Consider the following 26,879-nt stretch of genomic DNA (forward strand, 5'->3'; position numbering starts at 1 on the left):
GCTAAACATTTTCACACAAGCCAATTAATATACTATTTATTGACATTTTTTACCAAAGACATGTAGCAGAAATAGGATTTTTTAATACAGCTTACCTGTAAAATCCTTTTCTTGGGAATACATCACGGCACAAAGGCCTTAATTACTTATTGGGTTATGTAGTCACCACAGGTGATTGGACACTGGCAAACCCAATTAGAATTGAGTTCCTCCTCTATAAAACCCCTCCCAAATGGAGAGTACCTCAGTTTTGTAGCAAAGCAATAAGTGTCCCACGTTTAACTCCGAAGAGGGGCGGGAGCACTGTGTCCCATGATGTAGTCCCAAGAAAAGGATTTTACGGGTAAGCTATATTTAAAAATCCTATTTTCTTGCTCATACATCACGGGACACAGAGCCTTAATTACGCAATGGGATGTCCCATAGCAATGCTTAAATTGAGGGGAGGGAGATCAGAATAAAGACTGACATTCAGCCAGAGGATCTATACTGCTGCCCGCAGTACACTATGCCTGAAGGCGGCATCCTTGTACCCTCTCACATCTACCTGGTAGAACTTAGTAAATGTATGGACCAAAGACCAAGTAGCAGCCTTACAGATCTGAGTCATGGAGGCCTGGTGATGCACTGCCTATGAAGCACCAACTGCTCTAGTCGAGTGCACTTTCACCTGAAAAGGAGGAATCTTGTTTTCTAAACCATAGGCCTGAATAATGACTTGTCGAATCCAACATGCAATAGTAGATTTTGACGTTGCCTGGCCCTTCATTGTGTGGCAGAATAAACAGACCATCAGTCTTTAGTATCTGAGCCGTAGCTTGCAAATAAACTCTTACCGCTCTTACAACATCTAGAGAGTGTAGACTCTCTTTTTCCGCAGACTGCGGATCTGGAAAAAAAAGACGGTAGTACTATATCTTGATTCAGATGAAATCCTGAAACCACCGTAGGTAAGAAAGTCGGTTGACAAGGCTGAGATTTGGCCCTTGATAGTGCTTAAGGCCAACCTCATATTTAAGCCCAACTGAACAAAGGAAAGAATCCTATTAATGACATTCTTCCTAGGATGCCATCTTCTGGGTTCACACCAGAAAACATATGCCTTCCAGATTCTGTAGTAGATGAGCCTGGAGGCCAGCATCCTAGCATTAACCAGAGTGGATAAGACTGGACCTGAGAGCCCACGTTTTCTCAGAATGTGGGTTTCAACAGCCAAACCATCAAATTTAGACTTTGTAAGGCAGGATGGAATATTGGACCCTGCGATAGTAGGTCCGAGCATAGTGGGAGAACCCAAGGTCTTCCTTCTGCCATCCTTACGATTTCTGCATACCAGGGTCTCCTGGGCCAAGCCGGGGTGACCAAAATCAACGGCTTTCCTTCCCTCTTGACTCTATGAAGAAAACATGGGAGAAGCGGAACTGAATGGAACACATAAATCAGAGAATATTGATCCCACTAAATTGTCAGGGCATCCGACCCTTGAGCAAAAGGATCTCTTGTTCTTGACACAAAGTTGTCCAGTTTTGTGTTGAACCTAGAAGCCAACAGGTCCACATCTGGTGTACCCCATTTCTGACATATGATTTGAAATATGTCTGGGTGTAGAGACCATTCTCCTGGACTCAGCTGCTGGCAGCTTAAAAAATCCGCCTGCCAACTTTCTACCCCTGGAATGAAGACCGCAGACAGGCAAGGAATATGCCTTTCTGCCCAGGACAAGATGTGATTCATCTCTCTTTGAGCATCCAGACTTCCCCCTCCCACATCACATACCACCCATCTCCTGTTATTCATTCACACAGGTCTTGAAGTGGGAATAGGGGGAATGGGATTTTGTGCTGTTTTTGTATTATTGATCTTTTGCCTTATTGGAACAGATTAGTTCAGTACAGTATATGGCACAAATTCCATGTCATTGTTCAAAATCCTTGTTGGAGGAAGTGAGATTGAAATTGGAAACCTTAGTATGTAATTATGTTCCTTATGAGGTATAAGACTTATAACATCCAGCTTTGGTCAATTACAGCATTTCTGCATATTTTATTGGTACAATCCAAGATGGCAACACTTTTTGAAACACTGTGAATGTCAAAGCATTTTTCACCTTTTATTCTTCCATTTTTTATTTCTATTCTTTATTTTATTTTTAGATGCACCTGTGGACTGCGTCTATGGTTTTTCTGCACATGATCCTGTGCTGTTTGCATCATTTAATTTATATAGAAAATGGAAGATGGAAGACAATGGGGTCTTAGAAGAGTTCTGCCCTTGACGCATACCATAATGTCATCTCTGGTTTGTTCATTATATTCCATGCTACATTAGTATGTGTTTCTTTGAGCATTTTTTGCATAATATTATGAGGATATATAGATGCTTCAAAATGGCATCCAAACCAGAAAGACATGGTACAGCGTATAGTATCATAATCATTTATATACTATTTTTATACAATACCATATTTTTACATATTTGTGATTTACATATAATTCTTTTTTTTATTTATTTTTTAATGAGCTCTATATTTGATATCATTCATCAATGACCATTTAGACCATTATATGAGCCTAATACATCCACTTTAAAGCGGAGGTTCACCCTAAAAAACAACTTTGTACCATGCCATCCAGCATACTAGCGTCAGCTACAGTATGCCTTTATTTTTTGCGCTGTACTTACAGTTTAATCCTTTAGTTTTGTTTTGGACTCCCGTGGGGAAAGTCGTTCCTATGAAGAGGGGAACATGATTGACGGCCGGCTATGGCGCGTTACGCTTTCCGAAAATAGCCGAGATAGGACTCGGCTCTTCACGGCGCTATACAGCGCCAGCGCACAGACTAGGAGCTGACTGCGCAGGCGCCGTATAGATCCTTGTCCTATCTCGGCTATTTTCGGAACGCGTGACGCGCCATAGCCGGCCGTCAATCATGTTCCCCTCTTCATAGGAACGCCTACTCTCGCGGGAGTCTGAAACTAAAGTAAAGGATTAAACTGTAAGTACATGGCAAAAAAAAATAATAAAGGCATACTGTAGCTGACGCTAGTATGCTGGATGGCATGGTAGACCAAGATTTTTTTTTTTTTTGGGTGAAAGCCCGCTTTAAGCAATATATGTTCATTTCAAATCATTTTATATCACAGTACACAAATATTGTGTATGAATTTTGTGACATTTTATATGTCTGTGTGTGTTTATACACATACCGATACACAATTTTTTTCCTTTTTTCACATTCAATCATCTGTTTATTTATCATTGTTGTATTGTTTAATACTTTATTAATTCATGGTATACACATCACTTTTTTCACCATATTGGTTATGATATATATTTGTTTTACACACCGACACAGATGATGATCCTTTTTTTTGTCATCTTTTATCACTGGTATGAGATTTTTTATTTAATCCCATACACGATAGCAGTCCATGTGTGACACATCAGGGTTCATCAAAGTGTTCCATTGACTAACGATCACCTGTGGGTTAATTGGTGAAACACCCCATTCACCTTTTCTTCCCTCCTCTTTTTAAACACAGTTTTTGTCATTGTTCACTAGCTATAATGAGTAAGCATCACATGAGGTGAAACATGTCAGCCACCTTTTTCTTGCTGTTCACCACGTTTTGACTGTATTGCTTTGGTTGTTTTTGGATTTTATTTGTACAAATAAAGACATCGTTTTAAGGAGTGCGGCAGTCCAGGAACTTCTTCTATCCAACATTCACCTGGAGATATTCGTATCAACAACAATACTTGTGTATATGTGTACAATTCCACCAGGATTCACGTGGGGTCCGTTACTGATAATACCTGTTTTTACATTGGTTATATATACTATTATTAATCTTTTTTTTTTTTTTTTTAAAGCTTGTGTTATTTACATGATGGTGTGCATCTAAATACTTATGGTTATTGTTACATGCTGGTTGCAGTATCACCTCTGCTCCCAATTGCAACATACTTTGATTAGATTACTGGTTAATTTTCCAGGAAGGGAATCCCCTGTGTTCACATAGGCCCTGTCCTGGGTAAAGGCACTCCCAACTTTATTATCAAACCCACTCTTCCACTTGGTGAAGGTTCTGGTTCTCCTATTTACCTACATATTTAGGCACAATATCCTATTTAGAGAGGACCATTTCTCATAAACCCTTAAAAAGCGCTGAACAGGTTCCAGAATTGCTCTTTACAGATCTGGGTTCAGACTTTAGCTCTCAGCTGCATGTGTGTTTGTAATCCAGAGCTGTAGAATGACATTATTTCTAAAAATAAGCAGTTGAAGCTCAACGTCAGCATTTTTTTAAGTTTAGAATAAAGTGGGAAAGGATTATATATGTAGCACTACCCAATAGGAGCTGCTGGTTTAAATTTGGGCCTTGTACGTTACCTCAATATTCGTCGTCTAGGGAAAGAAAGTCTGTAATGAACTCCAATGTCCGCACGAGACGTAAAACCTTAAGCTGTTAGGTTTTATTTTTCTCTTAAATTGCAGGAAAGTAGAAGGATGAAGGAGGGAAGGGGAAAGTTCAGGTGCACAGTACAGATCACTGAAGAAAAACTTCTAAGTCCCAATAATCATTCACCACTTCCTCTCAAGTGGGTATTGTTAACCCGGATAGGCTCCTCTCACCTGGCCTAGCAGCCGGAATGATGCACGAACAATGATCAACAACAGTATCTGCCACAGACTGGTTAGGAGCAAAACGAACAGTTCGGAATCCTCTACCACGGGACCTTAACACCCGAACTTCCAGCCATACAGTTAAAGAGCCTCTAAGCCAACCCGGCGAAACTGTAGGGTAACTTGAGCTGTAGATCCCCCTTAATAGGGTCATCAGGCCTATCCTGAGACATTAGCCTTTCCGCTTGGTCTCCTCCTGGGCAGGTCCTCCTCTGGTTTCCTCCATTAAGTAGCTTCCTCTAGTAGACGGACAGCTTGGGATCTCTTTGCAGTTGTAGGCCCCAGCCAGAATAGCTGAGCCTACTTGGTAGAAAGGCAGCCTCAGGCCAACCTGGCCCGAGACTGAAAATCACAACGACACGTACCTCGCGCCAGGAGGGCCACGAGGCGAAGGACCCCAAAAATTGGCATCTGCCCCTTAAGTACCCTTTCCCAGCATGCCCAGCGGGGAGACCACTCCCACTTGGTTTACTTTGAGGGACTTTGTTTTTTTAATAAAGGACTTGTCAAAAACTGTGTTTGTTTTTTATTTATTTTTGACACTTTTTTTGGTGAATGAGTAGGGGTAGTAGAGGTTGCCCCCTGCCCCAAAGCACCCACCATGTGAAGGACATATGTGCTGGTATGTTCAGGAGGGTGGAGGGGGCGCTCCCGCCCCCTTTTCTGACTGGGCTGCATGCTCGGATAATGGTCTGGTATGGATTTTTTTTGGCATGTTGTTTTCCTTAAAATTCATACCAGACCTGAAGGACCTGGTATGGATTGGGGGGGCTGTATGCAGTTATTTTTTTCTTTCTTCTCAATGCCCGCATTCTACTATCAGTGGTGAATCCCGATCTGATCAACATCCAGACGGAAACAGACGGATCAGATTGGGTGACGGTTGGATGGAGACAGCCCATATAGCACAGCAGACTGTGTCCGTGTCTGCTCTGTATCATCGGAGCGGACACGGACCTGTCATGCGCCTGTTTAGTGGGGACTCTGCCAGTGTGAAAGGGGCTTTAGGAGCTGTTCCGGGGGAAGTGCTGCCAAAATGTATCTGTAACTCTACTGGAGTGGATCACACAAGTTCCTTTGCTGGAGGATGACTCAAATGTTCACTAATCCAAAGCAATAGAGCACCCTGTAAAATCTTCTAACAGGGCTGAACCGGCAGCCTATTCATCCTGCCCTCACCTTCGGCCTCTTACGCATGGTGCTTTGCTCCTTGCAATGAAGGGGAGGCAGAGGCGGTACTCCCTACTTTGGGAATAATCGCCTCTACTGCGGTTCCTGATAATTAAAGTCTTACCTTTTCTATATCAATTCTGCTTTTTCTATATCAGTCTGCCCGACTTTTAAGCAGAATTAAACCCAAAACAAAATTTTTTATATTTTGTAGTTTACCAATCATTAGATGTGGGTTTACAATATATAATTCTCAAGCCTCGTACACACGCACAGTTTTCTTGGCAAGAACCAGCAAGAAAACTGCTGGCAGAGTAAACCGTGCGCGTGTACGAGGCTTTGAGGTTTCTCGTCAAGAAAACTGCCCAGAATCTAGACAAGAACAATAGAGAACCTGCTCTCTACTTTCTCGTCGTGATTCTCAGCAGTGTTTTCCTGCCGAGAAACCCGAGTGTCTGTATACTTACCTGTCACCATAGAAACATGTGCATGCTCGAAATTACTTTGACGCATTCGCGGTATCTTCTAAGGCATAGGTAGGGTGTAGCAAGATGGCGGCGACTGCATCGAATGTGACGATGACGTCATCGCATTCGTTCCATTCAAAAGAACGGCGGTTCTTTTGAATGGCCATGTGTACACTTGGCCGGCAAGAAAATCTTGCTAAGAATCTTGTCTGGAAAAAGAACGTTTTTTTTCCTGACGAAATTTTGGACCGTGTGTACAGGGCTTTATATTAGTTAAACATGAATACACACAATTGTCAAAACTATAAAACATGGTCAGCAGATATTTAATCAAAATACTTTTTGCTTTATTGGAAATATTTACAATGCATAAAAAAGTGTGATTTGCATGCAAATAAGCATAGGGACAGGAATAGGCAAAATGAACAATCTGTAGAGAAAACAAAGCAATGCTATAACAGATAGATGATCTGTGGATTAATGTTTAAACTTGGAGTAGTATTTACAATGTTTGACACTTTTTTAAGTATATATGCTGCAAAATTACAATTCTGAATTAGAGAGGGTCGATCTAAACTATGCCTTATTTTCAGTCTTTACAGACTGAGATTTGATTGCTTTACTTTGTATGTTTGCTTGGATAAATGTCTGCATAGCTTGTGAACGATTCCACAAATACTGAGGACTAAAACAACAGAATTACCAAGATATGATGTCTTGAAAAAAAATTCTGCTATCCAGTGATACATTTCATAGAGGTCTTATTGTATAGCTGACAACAATGATATATATGATAATGTAAATATATATAAACCATAGGTCATTCAGTGTTGCTGGTGAAAAATAATCAAGATAACAAGTAGTGTTGTATTCTTTGACTATGACCAATATAATATTCAGCCTTGCAGTGGTCATCTATGTGGAGGTGCACTCTGGACTCTATGGGATGGTGAAGAAGCCAGTCTTGTCTGGAGCCAAGCTGTGTAATCCTCTAATGGCATTTGCACCAGATGCTCCCTTACAAACTGCAAAACAAGAAAGCACATTGGGTAAATAATAAGCAATGTAAGGATACTGAACTATGCCTGTTTAACAGAGTGTCAATCCTATGTTGAGATATCTAATACATTTCACTTGTTTTAGTAATTTCAGCTAACAGCAATATTTCTTCCCATCTGCACCAATTCCATCCAAGTTGTCCATATATCATGTTATGAATCACATTGTATTTCTATGGGATAGTTGGGTTTTTGTGCTTAAAGTGGATGTAAACCTGATTCGTGAAATTTTATGTAAGCACATGTATCTGTAGTGTTTTCTTATCTCTCTCCAAAGCCCTAAGTCATGTGTCTTTCTCCTGCTCCGTTCTTCTGTTATCAACATGATAACTTAGGACAAGTTCTCAGACAACTGAGATCAAATCAGCCTGAAATTTGTGTCGGGGTGGGTGCTATAAATAGATTAGCAGAGAGCTGGTCTTGTTACAGCACAGCTCTGCACATTTCTTCCTTACTCTGCCTATGTTGGGGGGGGGGGGGGCTGTGTGCCTTTCCTACATTCAGCTGTCACACAGTGTATGCCAAGACTACACTTCCAGTGATAAACAGGAAGAGAAAATCTCTAAAAACCATGTGCACTTTCTAAAGCATATAGCAAGCTGAAGACAGCAGATACATGTAAATCTTATGTATGTAGGGCGATTGGTTTAATCTCTGTGTATCATCCAAGGGTGTTTACTTCACTCGGCATACAGTATGTGAGGGTTTACATACACTTTAGTTTTTGCAAAGTGAATTTTCACTTTGTTTTAACCCATTCACTAAGATAAGTTTTTTAAAGTGTACATGCTGAACTCCCAAAATGATCTACAGTTTGGTAAAGTCTTCCCTTTTCTGTCGCTTTATTCACTGTCTTCTGTGCAATATGCCAGCACAGAAACGCGTAGAGCTGAAGCTCCAAATGCAGATGTCTCACTGGGTCTCAAACACCTAAAGTGACTGGTCATGGTACTGGTTGTCCTTATTAAGAGAGACATGTGCATTGTTAAGGGATCTGCAGGTTCTTGACTCCCAGTAAATAGCAAGGAAAGCCAGGATGAATTACTGCGCTGGACCTGAAGAGGAAGCCTATAACCAAATCATTGTCTGCCTTGATTAAAAAAACAGAACATTTACATTTTTATTTTTTTTGGGGGGATTCACTTTACATAACCCTGAAATGTTTTCATATAGTTAATAAATGGATTAAGAATAAATAGAAAATAGCACTTTAATTGGCATACTAGAAAATCATATATTTAGCTTGTCAGCCATTCAAAGTTAGGTAGTAAAGTCAGTGGCGTCACTAGGGGGGGTGACACCATGTTTTACCGCACGAGGTGACACCAACCCTAGCGACTTAAAGTCAGTGGCGTCACTAGGGTTGGTGTCACCCACCCCCCCCATCATCTAAAGAACTATGTGCAGAGTGCCCCTCACCCCCATATACCCCCTCCTAGCACAATTCCTCTTTCTCCTTCCCTCATCCCCCCCTCTCAGCACAAATCCCACCCCCCAATATTCCCCCTCTTAACAAAAATCTTCACCCTCATATGCCCCCTTCCAGTACAAATACCCCCTTTCAGCACATTACTTCCCCTCCATTTCACCCCTACCAGCACAAGTTATCACCCTCATATACCCCCGTTAAGCACAAAAAAAAAACCCTTCTCAGCACAAAATGTCCCCCATATGCCTCTTCCCAGTATAAATCCCCCCAAACCACCTCCTTTTTATACAAATTATTTTTCCCCCCAAATCCCCCCTCTCAGCACAAATCATCCCCCCATCTCCCCCTCCCTGCACAGATCCCCCCTCTTAGCACAAATCATTCCCCCATCTCCCTGCACAGATCCCCCCTCAGCATAAATCATCCCCCCATTTCCCCCTCCCTGCAAAGACCCCTCTCTCAGCACAAATCATCTCCCCCTCCCTGCACAGATCCCCCCTCTCAGCACAGATCATCCCCCATCTCCATGCACAGATCCCCCCTCTCAGTACAAATCATCCCCCATCTCCCTGCACAGATCCCCCGTATCAGCACAAATCATCCCCCATCTCCCTGCACAGATCCCCCTTAGCACAAATCATCCCCCATCTCCTTGCACAGATCCCCCTCAGCACAAATCACCCCCCTCCCTGCACAGATCCCCCTCTCAGCACAAATCATCCCTCCATCTCACCCCTTCCTGCACAGATCCCCCCTCCCAGCACAAATCATCCCCATCTCCCTGCACAGACCCCCCCTCCGCACAAATCATCCCCTCACCTCCCCCTCCCTGCACAGACCCCCCCCTCTCAGCACAAATCCTCCCCCCATCTCCCCCCTCCCTGCACATATCCCCTCTCAGCACAAATCATCCCCCCATCTCCCTACACAGATCCTCCCTCAGCATAAATCATCCCCCCATCTCCCTTCACAGATCCCCCCTCAGCACAAACTGTCAATAAATAACAAATTGAAAATAATGGTGCACCACTTTGAGCGCAGGAATTGCAGATATTTCATCTTAGCGCATTGGCTGTAAAAAATGGATCACCGCAAAAACGGGCAGAGACCAGAGCAACAAGGGGGTGTTTGTGAGTAATAGCCTGAAAAACATAGCAAATAGAGCCTGCACACTGCCTGTTGAGATAGTGAAAAATTGGACTATTATTATAAGACGTGTACCTGTTTGGCCACTGTTCAGGCACTTTTATGATTTTATAATCAGAAGGCAACCTGATAAGAGACTTTACACTGTTTACATTTACAGGAATGTTGAAATATTGACATCTATGTCACATCTGTGTCACCTATGAAATCCTGGATGTATAGCAGGCTAACATCAAGGGTTTTTAACCGTGAGGTTTCTAGTGAAAAACAAAAAAAAGTAGCCTGTGCATAAAGATTTTACATCCTTTTTTTTTGTATAATGGATACATTTATTAGAACTAGTTATTCTGGGGTCACATTAAGATCTTTGTATGATTTTGGGGCTAGGTTTGGCAGCATTCCTGTGGAGGGACAATATATGATTGAAAAGTATGGCATTACTATGAGTTTAAACGCTAGAGGTGCTTGTCAGGGGGGCAAACACATTAGTGGAACACTCCATGGGAAGGACAGGGTCAGTAGGAGGATTACGAGACAGGGCAATGATAAACTGGAGAAAAATAAGAGAATGAAGAATAACATTTCTTGCAGAAGTAATATACAACAGCAGGCACGGAGTGAGCTGACATGGATGCTTCTGAATCTTCGCTCCATGAAGGCTCACCATGTTTTTATATTTGACCTCATTATAGAAACTAATTACGATGTTTATTGTTTTACAGAGACATGGTTAGATGAGGCTAGCGGACCTGTTATAGCGTCTGCTATACCCCCAGGTTACAAGATTATCTATCAAAACAGGGCTATAGGGAGAGGTGGAGGGACAGCGGTAGTTTTTAAACAAAATTTTAAAGTTAAAAAGATGGAAGAACTGAATATGAAGGGATGCGAGATTCTCTCAATCCAATTTTTAGGTGTTGACAAGGTCCTCCTGGACCTTCATGTAGTGTATATCTGCCCTAATTTGAAAACTGCTAGTCTGGCTAAATTTTGGGAGTGGGCTATGAATACACTTTGTAGACCCCACCCCGCGATCTTTTTGGGCGATTTTAACATTTGGTCTGAAGACCACAGTATCAAGGAAGTGAGAGATTTTTTTTCACTCCTGTGATGAGACGGGGCCCCCCCATTAGTCTGGCCATGCTTTAGACTTGATTCTCTTTAGAGAAATAAGTCTTAATTTCACGGCCACTTTGACTATTCCATGGACAGACCATTGTGCTGTGTCATTTACTAGTTTATTCTTATTAAAGGAAAACATTTACACCGCTATAATGAAGGACTGTTCCTTCAGAAACTTTAGGGACTTCCCACAAGAAAGGTTTAACTCTTTACTGGAGAGAGAGCTGGTCTCCACTCCGGAATCTGATGTAGAGACTGTGTTCAGGGCTATCCATAATGGTATTGTGGGGGCCCTGGACATAGTGGCACCCTTTAAACAGAAAAAAAGAAGGTAGGTAGGGCTTTTAGCTCTGCCCCATGGTATACTGAGGCTCTTAAGGTGCAGTGGAGAGAGGGGAGAGCTTTGGAACGGGTGTGGAGAAAGAATCCCTCCCCGGATTCAAAGATGTTATGGAAATCCCATATGGGGCTTTATAAGAACGCCATCCTGCTCACAAAGAAAACTTTTGTGGCAGCGTGGGTGGAGAAAGCCAACAATAATGGCAAGGAACTTTTTAGAATTGTGCAGGAGTTTACTTCCCCGAGGGCACTTCACTTAGAAGCGGAGGTTTCCTCTCAGACAGCCCAAATGTTTGCCAATTTTTTTGTCAGGAAGATAAAAAAAATACATCTTGGCCTAAAAATATCAGCAGAGTTGAATGGTCGGTTAAATGCCCCAATTCAGTCTGATATAAAGCCAATTTTACTTGACCACCCTCAGTTCTTTTTTAAAGATATGACCGCGGACTTTGTCCTGGGACTTATTTCCCAGGCCAAGGATTCTGCGCCCCCGAGTGACCCCAGCCCCGGTAATATTTTTAAAGGGGCCAAACTAGTTCTGGCTCCCTACCTCGCTAAACTTATTAATCTTTAATTTTTAGAAGGCACGGTCCCCTTTTTTTTTTAAGAAGGCTATTGTTACACCTATTTTGAAAAAGGTTGGCTCTGACCTGCTGGACCCCAATAAATCCAGCCCCATTGCAGGTCTTGCTTTCCAGGCTAAAATTGCAGAGAAGGTAGTCTGCAGTCAGCTTCAAGCCCATGCGGAGGAGTTTGACCTACTGGACGGGTGTCAATCCAGGTTCCGTCCCAAACATGGGACGGAGACGGCCTTGATCGATGTTCTGGACAACCTACTGGTGGATGCGGATGGGGGTTTTCGCTCCATCTTGGTCCTTTTAGATCTTTCCGCAGCATTTGAAACGGTAGACCATCAAATCCTTCTTTCGAGACTACAGGAGGTGGCGAGGGTAAGCGATCCAGCCTTGGCTTGGTTCGCTTCGTTTTTGGAGGATAGAGAGTTTAGGGTGAAGATAGGGGATCACTATTCCAACCCTAAAAAGGTGACTTGTGGTGTTCCCCAAGGTTCTCCCCTCTTCCCCCTCCTATTTAACATCTACCTTCGCCCTCGCCTTGATAGCGGGGATGGGACTCCGTTTTCAGTCGTATGCTGACGACACCCAACTCTTTTCCAGAATTTCGGCCGACTCTCCTGCGGCTGGGGCTAGGTTGATTGAGGGATTGGACGTCATCAAAAGATAGATGGGGCTCAATTTCCTTCAGCTCAACCAGGCCAAAACAGAGGTGCTGCAGTCCGGCAACATTCCGGGAGAGGTTTGGGTGTTATCATGGCCTGAGGAAGGTGGGGAGTTCCCTAAATCTGCATCTACGGTGAGGACGCTGGGTCCTAATCCTGGGACCATGCGTGGACCAGGTGATCAAAACTTGCCAATTTAAAATGCGGCTGCTTCACCGCTTTCTGTGACTGATGACTGTGACTGATCAGGCCAGGATCGCTGTGGTGCGCGCTCTCATCCTTCCGCATCTGGACTACTGTAACGGGCTGCTGGCTGGTTTACCTCACTACCAGATCAAACGACTACTGTTGCTCACGAATATTCGCATTGCGAATATTCGTTACGAATATGGCATATTCGAATATTTGCGAATAACTCGAATTTCGCGGCCAATATTCGCTATTCCGAATATTTTTTCAATTTTATTTTTAAAACAGATCACATCCTAGTGATCTCCATCGACGTCTAAAAGCATTGCTGGTATGATTAGAGACCCTGGGCCGAGTAGCTAAGCTGAGGCGATCCTTTTATGTTGCCGAATATTCGCAATCGCAAATATTCGATTTCCGAATATTCGCAAATACTTTCTCCGCCCTTCTTTTGCATCAGAGCCAATCAGAGTTCTCCTACCACAGTTGTCATAGGAGAGAGTGGAGTGTTTCTGTGCGTTTTTCCAGTGTATCACATCTTCAAAGAATTTTCCATCTTTTGTCCCGTGTCATCATCATTTGCATTTCACCTCTTTAATGAGAATAATAACTGTTTAACATAAAGACATTTAAGAGATGTCAACGTAAACGGTTTACTTGTATTTTCCAAATCTATGGTTATTCAATATTTATTAAACTAATCAATATACAAATTGGTCAAAGTAAACCCTCAAATCTATATAATAATGTATTTATTTTATTAATACCTTGTTAGTTGCAGGGTCCATTACGTAAAACCACACTTTTTCCAAAGGGCATGTGAAATTGAATGTTTCAAAATTTCGCAATCAATTTCGCATTCGCATTAGCGAAATTTCGCAATCAGTTTCGCATTCGCATTAGCGAAATTTCGCAAAAATTTTTTTTTTATAAAATATCACGAATATTCGATTTTAGCGAATATTTCACGAATATTCGGCTATATATTCGTGATATATCACGAAATCGAATATGGCGTATTCCGCTCAACACTACAATCTACTACAGAAAGTCCAGAATCAAGCGGTAAGGTTAGCCCTCAATCTGAGAGGCCACTGCCCGACCTCTGGGCACCAGGCAGCCCTTCATTGGCTGCCTGTGGGGCAGCGGATCAGATTCAAGGTTTTAATATTAGTTTTTAAGGCGTTCAATAAATTAGGTCCTACTTACCTCCAGGCGAAATTGACTAGACATCTCACTGGCCGTTCATTAAGAGCGGCCACTCAATTCCGCCTGGAGGTCCCAAAGTTTAGATTAAAAAAGTGAGAGGGCAGAGCATTCTCGAGGTTGGGACCTAGAGAGTGGAACTTCCTGCCGTTGGCTCTCAAACCTGCTCCAGTTCCGGAGGGGACTGAAAACTCTTCTGTGGAGTGAGGCTGGGTAGATGGCTGTGCGACAGGGGGTGGAAACTGACAGGGTGACAGGGGTTCTTTTTCTTCTCGGGGGTCTTTTACTGTTTTTTTTCTATTTTTACTGATCTTTTCTATTTTTATCTGATTTATGCTATTGCTTGTTTCTCTGTTTTAACGGCTTTGATGTCTGTGATTTTACTGTTGTTATTGTATGTACGGTGAATGGCACCTGGTCCCATCGCCGGGTAGCGTTTTGATACTTATGTGATTTAACGCTTAACAAAAATATTCAATAATAAACAATAAACCCCTCTGGCGGGTGTCACCCGGTGAGGTCCGCACCCCCATAGCAACGCCGCTGAGTAAAGTAAACAAATAAGGCTTATGTGTGTAAATGTAAAATTTGGGCAGAAGTATATTCTCTGAAAAAATTGCTAATGCTGCAGCTGAACTCTTTACAGTTGCGAAAAATCTAGCTAATCCAGTATGTAGACAGCCGGAAGAAGAAGCTTCACTAGAGATCTGTAATATTTTATTAAATTATTTTAACGAAAAGATAGAAATTATTAGGAACAATATCAAAGTAGTAGATATTGAGGAATCTTGTCCCATCTATGAAGGTACAAGATTCTCTAGTTTTGTGGACGTCTCTACTTTAGATATTCTGAATATCCTCAAGTCTCTTAGAGCCTCGTCCTCATCATTTGATCCTTGCATTGCGCAACTAGTGAAGGACGCCGCAGAGACATTGGCCCCCTTTATTGCCGACATTGTAAATACTTCTTTCTCCACCGGAACAGTGCCGGGTATTCTGAAGCGGGCGGTGATTATTCCCCTGCTGAAGAAATCTAACCTGGCACGCTCCGTGTTGAGCAATAATCATCCCATTTCAACTCTACCGTTTCTGGAAAAAATCATGGAACGAGCCGCAGTGTGGCAAATTCAGCCCCATCTCGAGTCCAATTCCATTCTCGATGATTTTCAATCTGGATTCCCACCAGGAAGAGGTCCTGAAACCCCCTTGACCAAAGTCCAGGATGATCTACTCTGGGCCCTGGACAGAAATGAGGTTTCGGCCTTGGTATTGCTGGATCTGTCGACAGCATTCGATACCATCGATCATTCTAGACTGCTTGATCGACTGTGGCAGGCATTGATGGTATAGCATTGGCATGGATGACCTCATTTCTGCTGGACAGGGTTCAGAGAGTAAGGCTGGGACTGCACTGCTCTTCTAAAAGTCCCCTGTCCTGTGGAGTCCCTCAAGGGTCGGCGTTATCGCCGCTCCTGTTCAACATCTATATGAGGCCTCTGCTATATATCATCCGCCGCCACAACCTATCTTTTCATGTCTACGCTGATGACACCCAGTTCTACATTCCTCTGCCCAGGGATGGGGGGGCTCAGATAACTCTGGCCACCTGCCTGGAGGAAATTCAAGCCTGGATGGGGGCCAATTATCTTATGCTCAATGGCTCCAAGACTGAGTGCATGGTTTTATGCAATCAGCCATGGTCGGGCAGTTTCCCTACCTGGCCGGACTCGTTTTCATCGGTCCCAGTGCCAGTCACCCAGGTCAGGGATTTGGGAATAATCTTGGACGAGAGATTGACGCTACGACCACAGGTAAACCAGGTGGTGAGTTCTTGTCACTTTCACTTGAAACTCCTGAGGTCAACTTTTCGCTTCATTAAAGAGTCGAATAAGATCTCCATGGTTAATGCCATTATCGGAAGTCGTTTAGATTATTGTAATGCTTTGTACTTGGGTTTACCTAATAACATCATGCACAAATTACAGCTTATTCAGAATGCCGCTGCGAGGCTACTCACGGGTGTTGGTCGTCGTGACCACATCACGCCATCGCTGAGAGCCCTGCATTGGCTACCCGTGAAGGAACGGGTTCTGTTTAAGATTGGATGCATGGTGCACAGGGCTACCCATGGCAAGGGGCCAGTGTACCTGCAGGAAAAATTCACCAAGTATGTGCCCAACCGTACCTTAAGGTCAGCTAATTTGGAAATTTTGGTGATTCCTAAATTTCGTAAGAAAAAATGCAGAGGGAGGACGAGTGCGGTCCAGGGAGCACAGTTTTGGAACTCCCTGCCTCTAAAATTAAGGCTTGAGAATGATCTTTTTAAGTTCAGGAAGCTTTTAAAAACTGAGCTTTTCAGTCTAGCCTATGGAATTACATAGGTTTTTATAGTTCTTTGATCTGCTAACTATTTTAAATTTGATCTGTTCCGCTGCCTGTGTGTGTTTTTTGGTTGTTGCTGTATTGTTGTTCTCGGCGCATCGAGGCCTACGGGTAACTGACTGCGTTTTGTACTTTTTTGTACTTTTAAGAATTTTAATAAATAAATAATATTAAAGGAAAACTGTACTGGGAGACATATGCTGCCATTGCAGACCATTATTTCTGGAGATACAATGCTAATTCAAAGGCTTTCATACAAATATGGCATTCTGCCTTCACTCTGTCTTCTCTATAAAGGTATGTCTGCTCCAAAGACACCCAGACCATTAGCTTTCTGAGAGTGATGTTAGCAATAGCAGCCTATGGGGTTGATTTATTAAAACTTGAGAGTGCAAAATCTGGTGCAGCTGTGCATTGCAGCCAATCAGCTTCTAAATGTATCTTGTTCAATTAAGCTTTGACAAAAAAAACTTGAAAGCTGATTGTTTTCTATACAGAGCTCCACTAGATTTTGCACTCCCCAGTTTTAGTAAATCAACCCCACATACAGAGATTGCTGTCTTTTGTATCACTTGCCCTTTAGATTGTTATGTCACGTACACACGGTTGGAATTTCTGATGGAAAAAGTCAGACAGACTTTTTCCATCGGATATTCTGATCGTGTGTAGCGCCCCATTGGAGTTTTTCATCGGAAATCCCGATGAATTACACCGGTGTTTAGATATAGAACATGTTCTATTTTTCTCCGATAGAATTGCGTCAAAATTCCGATGTGATTTGGCCGGGCAAAAGCCTGATCGTGTGTACGCGGTATAAGTTTTACAATCAGGGTTTCCCTAACCTTCTTGTCTTCAGTTGTATTACAACTGTAATGCCTTCCTTTATTTTGCAAAGTTCTGTGAAAACTATTGGTTTTATATAAATTCTGTATATTAATAATAAATCTCCCAAAACAGGTTTAGTTTAGCCAAAATTCAAAGTTTCTGACTTGCGACTTGCAAACAGAGAAGTAAAATAATCGAATACTTGAAACAGCTTGTCCAACAGAAGATCTCTGTATTTTTCTTGCTGCCGTTTGTCTATTTCCACACTCCCTGTGGAGAGTTAACAAAGGTTCTTGCCCCAATTATAATGGCACAAGAAACCTGCTATTTTTTTTGCGATATGGCACTGACAATTGCGCGGTCATACAACGTTGTACACAAACAAACTTTATGTTCTTTTTTTCCCACAAATAGAGATTTCTTTTGGTGGTATTTGATCACCTTTGCAGTTTTAATTTTTTGCGCTATAAACAAAAAATGCCGAAAATCTGGAAACATTTTTTTTTTTACTATAATAAATATCCCCAAAAATGATAAAAAAAAAATGAATGTATTCATCAAGTTAGGCCAATTTGTATTCTTCTATATATTTTTGGTAAATAAAATTGCAATAAGCGTATATTCATTGGTTTGGGCAAAAGTTATATCATCTACAAAATAGGGGATATTTTTATGTAATTTTTATTATAATTTTTTTTTTTTTTACTAGTAATAGCAGTGACCAGCGATTTTTAGCGGGACATCTCCAAGTATACTGGCCTGAGCCCCTTTTGTTAATTAGGAGCAGAATTGGCTTTGCAGGCACCACTCTTTAATTTTCCCACCTATAGTATGTCTACGAGAGATACATTTTACTAGGAAACTATTCCTGGCCATTTACATTTTTCTAGTATTACTAATGACCAGACACATTTTTGATAATTTTTATTTTAACATATGAAAGCCTGGCATTGATATAAATTATGGATATGAATTATATACAACATTTGGATGAATACTGCAATTGTAGCTTAAAGCAAAAATGTTGTGCCGTCATATACAGCAGAAGGACAATCCAAATGCATATTGGGGACTCTTATGCCTTGTTTCCACTGAACGGAACGGTTCGGGTCAGTACATTTGGAAAGTTTTAGAATGGACCGGTCTATTCTCGTAAGCGTTTCCACTGCAAATGCCTAGCGCGTCCACCAATCAGTGGAATGTATTGCATCTCCGCCCTAATGGAACCGTTCCATTTTCTATGGCCCCACATCTGAAGCAGGACCCAGAATGGTCCGGTACGGTTCGGTTTTATGGCACACTTTCATAATGGAAACACACAAAATAGCGTACCGAACCGAACCGTACCGAACCGATCCACTCAGTGGAAACGAGGCATTATTAGTCAAACATTTTTGTTGCTCTGGTACAGTATATCCTTCTTGCCATTCATTTTGCAGTGTTCTAATCTCATACGGGGGTTGGGGGTAGCCCTTTGCAAATTAGTGTTAGGAAAAGTATATATTTGTATATCAATACACAGAGATTACCTGCTAATATATTTACAGTATGTTGCCTGTACTAACTCTGTGTATTAACCACTTCAGCCCCGGAAGAATTGGCTGCTCAATGACCAGAGCATTTTTTGCGATTCGGCACTGCGTCGCTTTAACTGACAATTGTGCGGCCGTGCAACCTTGTACCCAAACAAAATTGATGTCATTTTTTTCCCACAAATAGAGCTTTCTTTTGGTGGTATTAAATCACCTCTGTGGTTTTTATTTTTTGCGCTATAAACAAAACAAGAGTCACAACTTTGAAAAAAAACACAATATTTTGTACATTTTGCTGTAATAAATAGCCCAATTTTTTTTTAAAAAAAGCGAATTTTTCCTCAGTTTAGGCCGATATGTATTCTTCTACATATTTTTGGTAATAAAAATAGCAAAAAGCATATATTGGTTAGTTTGCGCAAAAGTTATACAGCCAGATTCATGTAGAGCGGCTTATGTTTAAGCGGGCGTAGCGCATCTCATATGCGCTACGCCGACGTAACATAGAGAGGCAAGTACAGTATTCACAAAGCACTTGCTCCCTAAGTTACGGCGGCGTATCGTAAATGGGCCGGCGTAAGCCCGCGTAATTCAAAGTAGGCTGGTAGTGGGCGTGTTGTATTGAAATGAATCGTGACCCCATGTGAATGCAGAATCACGTTGCAAATACTCCCTATGACACGGCGTCACAATGCGTACGATGTGAAACCGCACTTACACCCAGCCCCATTCATGTACGACTTAAAATCCGACGGCACTTCCGTCGTCCATACCCTAAACGACTTAGACCAGCTTTTTGGTGGTTTAACTTTCCCCCGGAAAAACGCCTTACGTAAACGACGTAGATTACAGCGACGGGCGCAAGTACGTCCGTGAATCGACGTATCTAGCTCATTTACATATTCAACTTGGAAATCAACGGAAGCGCCCCTTGCGGCCAGCGTAAATATACACCCAAGATACGACGGCATAGGAGACTTACGTCGGTCGTATATTGGCCAAATTCAGGCGTATCTGGTTTCCAGAATACGCTTAAAGATACAACGGCACACATTCGGACTTACAATGGCGTATCTACTGATACGTTGGCGTAAGTCTCTCTGAATCTGCCTAATAGCGGGGATATACTAAAACATTTAATGTGAAAATGGCTTAATGTAGCTTAACGAGTAATAAAGTGCCTAAACCTCAATCAATTGCCCTGAAACTTTGCACAGCCTAAGATCTCAACATTCCAAACCTATCCTATAAGTTTCGTGATATTTGGTGTTCCACGAGGCAAACTAGGGACATTAAGCTTGTTTTTTTAGGAGCTTAATGTAGCTTAACGTACAAAAAAGACCTTAAATGTTAACTAATCTCCCCCAAACTTCACCCTATAGAAGGCTCTATCTATGCCAACATATTCTGAAAATGTCAGCTCATTTGGGTTATCACACCAAAATTTATTCACAATAAGCTATATTTTACAATGCTAAAACAGAGCTTAACGTACCATAATGTACCTTAACCTCAATCAATTGTCTTGAAACTTTGCACATCCTAGGATCTTAACTACCCAAACCTATCCAAGAAGTTTTGTGCGATTCGGTGTCCCACAAGGCAAACTAGGGACATTAAGCTTGTTTTTTGGGGAGCTTAATGTGGCTTAACGTACGAAAAAGACCTTAAATGTTAACCAATTTCCACCAAACTTCACACAATAGAAGACTCTATCCATGCCAACATATTCTGAAAATTTCAGCTTATTTGGTTAATCACACCAAAAGTTATTCACATTAAGCTATATTTTACAATGCTAAAACATTTAATGTGAAATCGGCTTAATGTAGCTTAACGAGCAATAAAGTGCCTAAACCTCAATCAATTGCCCTGAAACTTTGCACAACTAAAGATCTCAACGTACCAAACATATCCTATGTGTTTCGTGCGATTTGGTGTTCCACAAGGCAAACTAGGGACATTAAGCTTGGTTTTTTGGGAGCTTAACGAGCAAAAAAGTGCCTAAACCTCAATCAATTGCCCTGAAACTTTGCACATCCCAAGATCTCGACCTTCCAAACCTATCCAATGTGTTTCATGTGATTTGGTGTTCCACAAGGCAAACTAGGGACATTAAGCTTGTTTTTTGGGGAGCTTAACGTACAGAAAAGACCTTAAATGTTAACCAATTTCCCCCAAACTTCACACAATAGAAGGCTCTATCCATGCCAACATATTCAGAATTCAGCTCATTTGGTTAATCACACCAAAAGTTATTCACATCAAGCTATATTTTACAATGCTAAAACATTTAATGTGAAATTGCCTTAATGTAGCTTAATGTGGCTTAACGAGCAAAAAAGTGCCTAAACCTCAATCAATTGCCCTGGAACTTTGCACATCCCAAGATCTCGACCTTCCAAACCTATACAAGAAGTTGCCAGTGATTTGGTGTCCCACAAGGCAAACTAAGGACATTAAGCTTGTTTTTTTGGGAGCTTAATGTGGCTTAACGTACAAAAAAGAACTTAAATGTCAACCATTTTCCCCCAAACTTCACACAGTAGAAGACTCTATACCAACATATTCTGAAAATTTCAGCTCATTTGGTTAATCACACCAAAAGTTATTTACATTAAGCTATATTTTACAATGCTAAAACATTTAATGTGAAATTGCCTTAATGTAGCTAAATGTGGCTTAACGAGCAAAAGAGTGCCTTAACCTCAACCAATTGCCCTGAAACTTTGCACAGCCTAAGATCTCAACTTTTCAAACATATCCTATAAGTTTCAAGCGATTTGGTGTTCCACAAGGCAACTAGCAACAACTAGCGTTTTTTGGGGAGCTTAACGTACTTAATGGTAACCAATTTCCCCCAAACTTCACACAATAGAAGGCTCTATCAAGGGCAGATCCAGAGTCTAGTCTCGGGAGGGGCACTGCCAGAAAATAAGGTGTTGCTTACAGAACTCAATTAGGTGTCCGGTGTGTCCGCTGCAATGTTGCAGTACCGCTAAAAAGTCAATGATCGCCGCCATTACTAGTAAAAAATATTTAAATATAAATGCCATAAATCTATCCCATAGTTTGTAGACGATTGTCAGGGACTGAAGACATGGTACAAGAGATGGTCAGAGACTGCAGATGTGGTACAAGAGATGGTCAGAGAATGCAGACATGATACAGGAGATGGTCAGAGACTGCAGACGTGGTACAAGGGATGGTCAGAGACTGCAGACATGGTACAAGAGATGGTCAGAGACTGCAGACATGGTACAAGAGATGGTCAGAGACTGCAGACATGGTACAAGAGATGGTCAGAGACTGCAGACATGGTACAAGAGATGGTCAGAGACTGCAGACATGGTACAAGAGATGGTCAGAGACTGCAGATGTGGTACAAGAGATGGTCAGAGAATGCAGACATGATACAGGAGATGGTCAGAGACTGCAGACGTGGTACGAGGGATGGTCAGAGACTGCAGACATGGTACAAGAGATGGTCAGAGACTGTTAACATGGTACAAGAGATGGTCAGAGACTGCAGACATGGTACAAGAGATGGTCAGAGAGTGCAAACATGGTACAAGAAATGGTCAGAGACTGTAGACATGGTACAAGGGATGTCAGAGACTGCAGACATGGTACAAGGGATGGTCAGAGACTGCAGACATGGTACAAGAGATGGTCAGAGACTGCAGACATGGTACAAGAGATGGTCAGAGACTGTAGACATGGTACAAGGGATGGTCAGAGACTGCAGACATGGTACAAGAGATGGTCAGAGACTGCAGACATGGTACAAGAGATGGTCAGAGACTGCAGACATGGTACAAGAGATGGTCAGAGACTGCAGACATGGTACAACGGATGGTCAGAGACTGCAGACGTGGTACAAGGGATGGTCATGGTACAAGAGATCAATGCAGCCTCATCAGTGCCCATCATTGCAGCCTCACTGTACATATGAATGCAGCCCCACTTTTGTATATTAATGCAGTCCCACTTTTGTATATAAATGCAGTCCCACTTTTGTATATAAATGCAGCCCCACTTTTGTATATTAATGAAGCCCCATTTTTGTATATTAATGAAGCCCCACTTTTGTATATAAATGCAGCCCCACTTTTGTATATAAATGCAGTCCCGCTTTTGTATATAAATTCAGTCCCACTTTTGTATATGAATGCAGTCCCACTTTGTCTATGAATGCAGTCCCACTTTTGTCTATGAATGCAGTCCCACTTTTGTCTATGAATGCAGCCCCACTTTGTATATTAATGCAGCCCCACTTTGTATATTAATGCAGCCCCACTTTTGTATATGAATGAAGCCCCACTGTGCATGGCACTCACCATGGCATTGCCTCGATCACACACAGCAGGTATCTCCTCTCCCGAAGTGTGTCATGGAACAAACAGGAGCTGTAGGTCTGTGTTCGGCAGGGCAGTGTGCTCTAGCAAGGTCCCCCCCTAGACGGGCTTGTGTGATAGTTCCATCTACTATCACACAAGCAGGTCTAGCAAGGCAGCACAGCCGAACACAGACCCAGCTCTCACACACAGCGAGAGATGCCCGGTGTCATACACGCAGGAGAGAGGGGGAGTGCTGCAGTCAGCTACAGCTCAAAGCAGCCTCAGGACAGGCAGCCTACCGGACTGGGCCAGTCCGGCCCTGGTGATGAGAGAGACAGACTCGGCAGCGGCAGCTGCAGGCACCGCAAGGCAGTTTTTTTTAAAAAATGCTTGTTTTAAAGCCAATGTGACATGATTGTCTCGGGGGGGGGGGTCAATTGCCCTGTTGCCCCCCCCTGGATCCGCCGTTGGGCTCTATCCATGCCAACATATTCTGAAATTTCAGCTCATTTGGTTAATCACACCAAATGTCAGTCACATTTTACAACCCTAAAACATGTGGCTTAGTGTAAAAAGAGCATAATGCAGTGGCGTACTAAGTCGGGGGCGGGGGGGGGCGTGCCACACCAGGGGGTGTCAGGCCGGTGCCCCCCTCCGTGACTGAAGACTTGGCAGAGACAGCGGGCAGCATGGCGTGGTGACAGGGAGGCAGCCTAGGTAACACACAGCAGACTGAAGCCGCCTAGCTTTGCAGGGGGGGTGCGAGCCGCACCCGAGTGATACCCATCCCATCGGCAGACCCGGGACCCGGCCGCAAAGATCCCCTTCTCTCGTGGCCGTGCTGCGGCTCTGATAAGTCTCGGCTGTGACTGTCTCGCAGTCACCCAGCCGAGCAGAGTGAAGCCGTGCCTCCTCCCCCTCCTCCGTGTAGTCTACAATTGCTGTGTGTGCAGCACGTGGCGCGCTGATCATCTGAGCCGAGCGAGGTGCATTACGGGTCTGAAGGGGGGGGTGTCTGCACTGTTTTAGGGGGGTCTGCACTGTAGGGGAGGCTGTATTGTAGGGGGGCTCTGTATTGTAGGGGGGGCTGTATTGTAGGGGGGAGGGTCTGCACTGTAGGGGGGGTTGTTTTGTAGGGGGGAGGTCTGTTTTGTAGGCGGGACTGTTTTGTAGGGGGGGTCTGTATCGTAGGGGGGTCTAAAAAAATTGGGCTAACTTTTACTGTTTTGTTATTTTTTAATTATTGCGCAAATACCGTGCGAGGCAAAAAGTTGCAATGACTGCCACTTTATTCCCTAGGGTGTCTGCTAAAAAAAATATATATAATATTTGGGGGTTCTGTGTAATCTTCTAGCAAAAAAATTATGATTTTTATATAAAGGAGAGTAGTGCCAGAATAGGCCCGGTATGGAAGTGGTTAAGCTAAATGTCAATCATTTCCCTTGTGGGAAACCAAAATCCATAAAACTTTCAGGATAGGGTTGGGAAGATTAAGGGCCCTTTCACACGGAGCGGATCAGTAATGAGCGGGGATCTCTGTAAAATCCCCGCTGAGCTGGCAGCTGACAGGGCGGTCTCCGCACACTGTGCAGGGACCGCCCTGTGTTTCCTCCGCGTTTCTTTCATCTGCAAATGCGGATCTTTGCGGAGGCGGACAAATTACGGGTGTCAGCAGATGTTCATCCGCTGACACCCGTAATCACATAGGGACCAATGTATGTCCCGTTTTCATCCGCAAACGGACGGATGAAAATGCGGACATACGGTCCGTACGTGTGAAAGGGCCCTTAAACTTTGGTTGTGCAAAGTTTCAAAGCTATTGATTAACCACTTTAACATTAACTGACAACTGCATGGTCGTGCGACGTTGTACCCAAACAAAATTGACGTCCTTTTATCGCACAAATAGATCTTTATTTTGGTGGTATTTGCTCATCACTGCGGTTTTAATTTTTTGCGCTATAAACAAAAAAAGAGCGAATTTACTTTTTGCTAAAATAAATATCCCCAAAAAATGTTTTATAAACAATTTCTTCATCAGTTTAGGCCAATATGTATTCTTATACATATTTTTGGTAAAAAAAAATAGCAATAAGCTTATATTGTTTGGTTTGGGAAAAGTTATAGCGTTTACAAAATAGGGAATAGATTTATGGCATTTTTATGGAATTATTTTTTTTTTGCTAGTAATGTCAGTGAGCTGATTGGACACTTTTGACACTTTTCTGGAACCATTGACATTTATAAAGTGATCAGTGCTATAAAAATGCTCTAATTACTGTGCAAATGTCACTGGCAGAGAAGGGGTTAACACTGGGGGGTGATCAAGGGGTTAAATGTGTCCTTAGTGTGTTTCTAACTGTGAGGGGATGGGAATGACAAGAAGGGGAGCCAGATCTTTGTTCCTCCTTAGTAGGAATAGACAATCTGTCTCTCCTCCCCTGTCAGAACAGAGATTTGTGTGTTTACACACACAAATCCCCATCCTGGCTCTCATGCCTGCAATTGCTGGTTACGGTGGCGAACGCGCCTGCTGGCCATGCGCATTGGGTCCCTCACCGTGCAGTGGGCACACGCCTGCTATGGCTCTTAAAGGACATTTCTTCAGTGTTGTCACATGAAAAGATAAAATATTTACAAAAATGTGAGGGGTGTACTTACTTTTGTGAGATACTGTACCTCCTCTGTACAGTGTTTTTTTCACAGAGCAGTTCTGATCCTTCTATTCTCAGTTCCCTCCCTGGCGCTCCTGGCCGCTCCCTCCTGCCAACTGCCCCCACAGCAAGCAGCTTGCTATGGGGCACTCGAGCCGAGCCGCCTCTCTCTTCTCCATCTGTCACTTGGCTCTCGGGTGGAGGCGCCGCCATCTTTGGTAAGGGAATCAGGAAGTGAAGCCTTGCAGCTTCACAGCCTGGCTCTTTACTGCGCAAGCTCGAGTCGCTCTGCGCGATCCCACTGGTCCCTGCTGTCTTCTGGGACCTGTGTGTCTCCCAGAAGACAGCGGGGGGACGGAGGAGGCGCCGGACATGGCGTAGATATCCGCGGCTACTGCGGCTATCTATGCCCAGGAGTGGGAGCAAAATACCTGTATTAGACAGGTATCAGCTTCCCCCTCCCCCTGAAAGGTGTCAAATGTGACAGAGTGGGGGAGGATTCCGAAAAATGGAAATTCCATTTTTATGTGTAACTCCGCTTTAAGATAACACCGTAATACATACAATTTTTATTTAAGGTCAAACAAGGCTTTCTTTCTGTGAATATTGTCCTGCAACAATATTTTTTTTTTTTTGCAATCCTTAGACAATTTAATGTAATAAAACTAAACAAAAGGCATTTTTTTCAGCAGTAAATATATGTATAAAGTTGTAAAAAATATTAATAAGCAAAGCAAACAACAACCCAAAAAATAAGTTTAACTATTAGATAAATAAAAAAGAAAAGAAAAAAATATAGAATATAGAGTTAATCAGTGCTGATTAGAGAAAACTAAAGGGTTAATAAGGGGTTCAACAGAGGAACGTTTAATTGGTTGTGGTTGCTTTAACTCTCTTCACATGCAAATCAAAGTTCATCCCTATATAGGTTCAGAACACAGAGCATTACAATTGATACAATGTTTCAATGTAACTTTCTGTGAAGTGTTTGTTGATAAACTTTGTCAGCCTGCTTCTTTTTTTATTTATTTTGACAGCTGCTGAATTGTTGGGCACTGAGACAGGGAAGGGCAAAATATAGCTTAAAGCGGGGGT

General features: G+C 42.7%; 1 protein-coding gene across 1 annotated transcript in view; it reads right to left on the reverse strand.

The window, feature by feature from the left end:
• Window positions 1–6,650: 6,650 nt before the first annotated feature.
• CCDC60 (coiled-coil domain containing 60) overlaps window positions 6,651–26,879 on the reverse strand; it is a 342,947-nt gene continuing 322,718 nt past the window's right edge. Inside the window, exon 15 of the mRNA XM_040345544.1 lies at window positions 6,651–7,350. Within this exon, the coding sequence (XP_040201478.1) occupies window positions 7,237–7,350 (114 nt within the window). The 3' untranslated portion in view covers window positions 6,651–7,236. The remainder of the gene's footprint in view (window positions 7,351–26,879) is intronic.

Source organism: Rana temporaria, chromosome 1 (assembly GCF_905171775.1).
Source record: "Rana temporaria chromosome 1, aRanTem1.1, whole genome shotgun sequence".
Classification (NCBI taxonomy): Eukaryota; Metazoa; Chordata; class Amphibia; order Anura; family Ranidae; genus Rana; species Rana temporaria.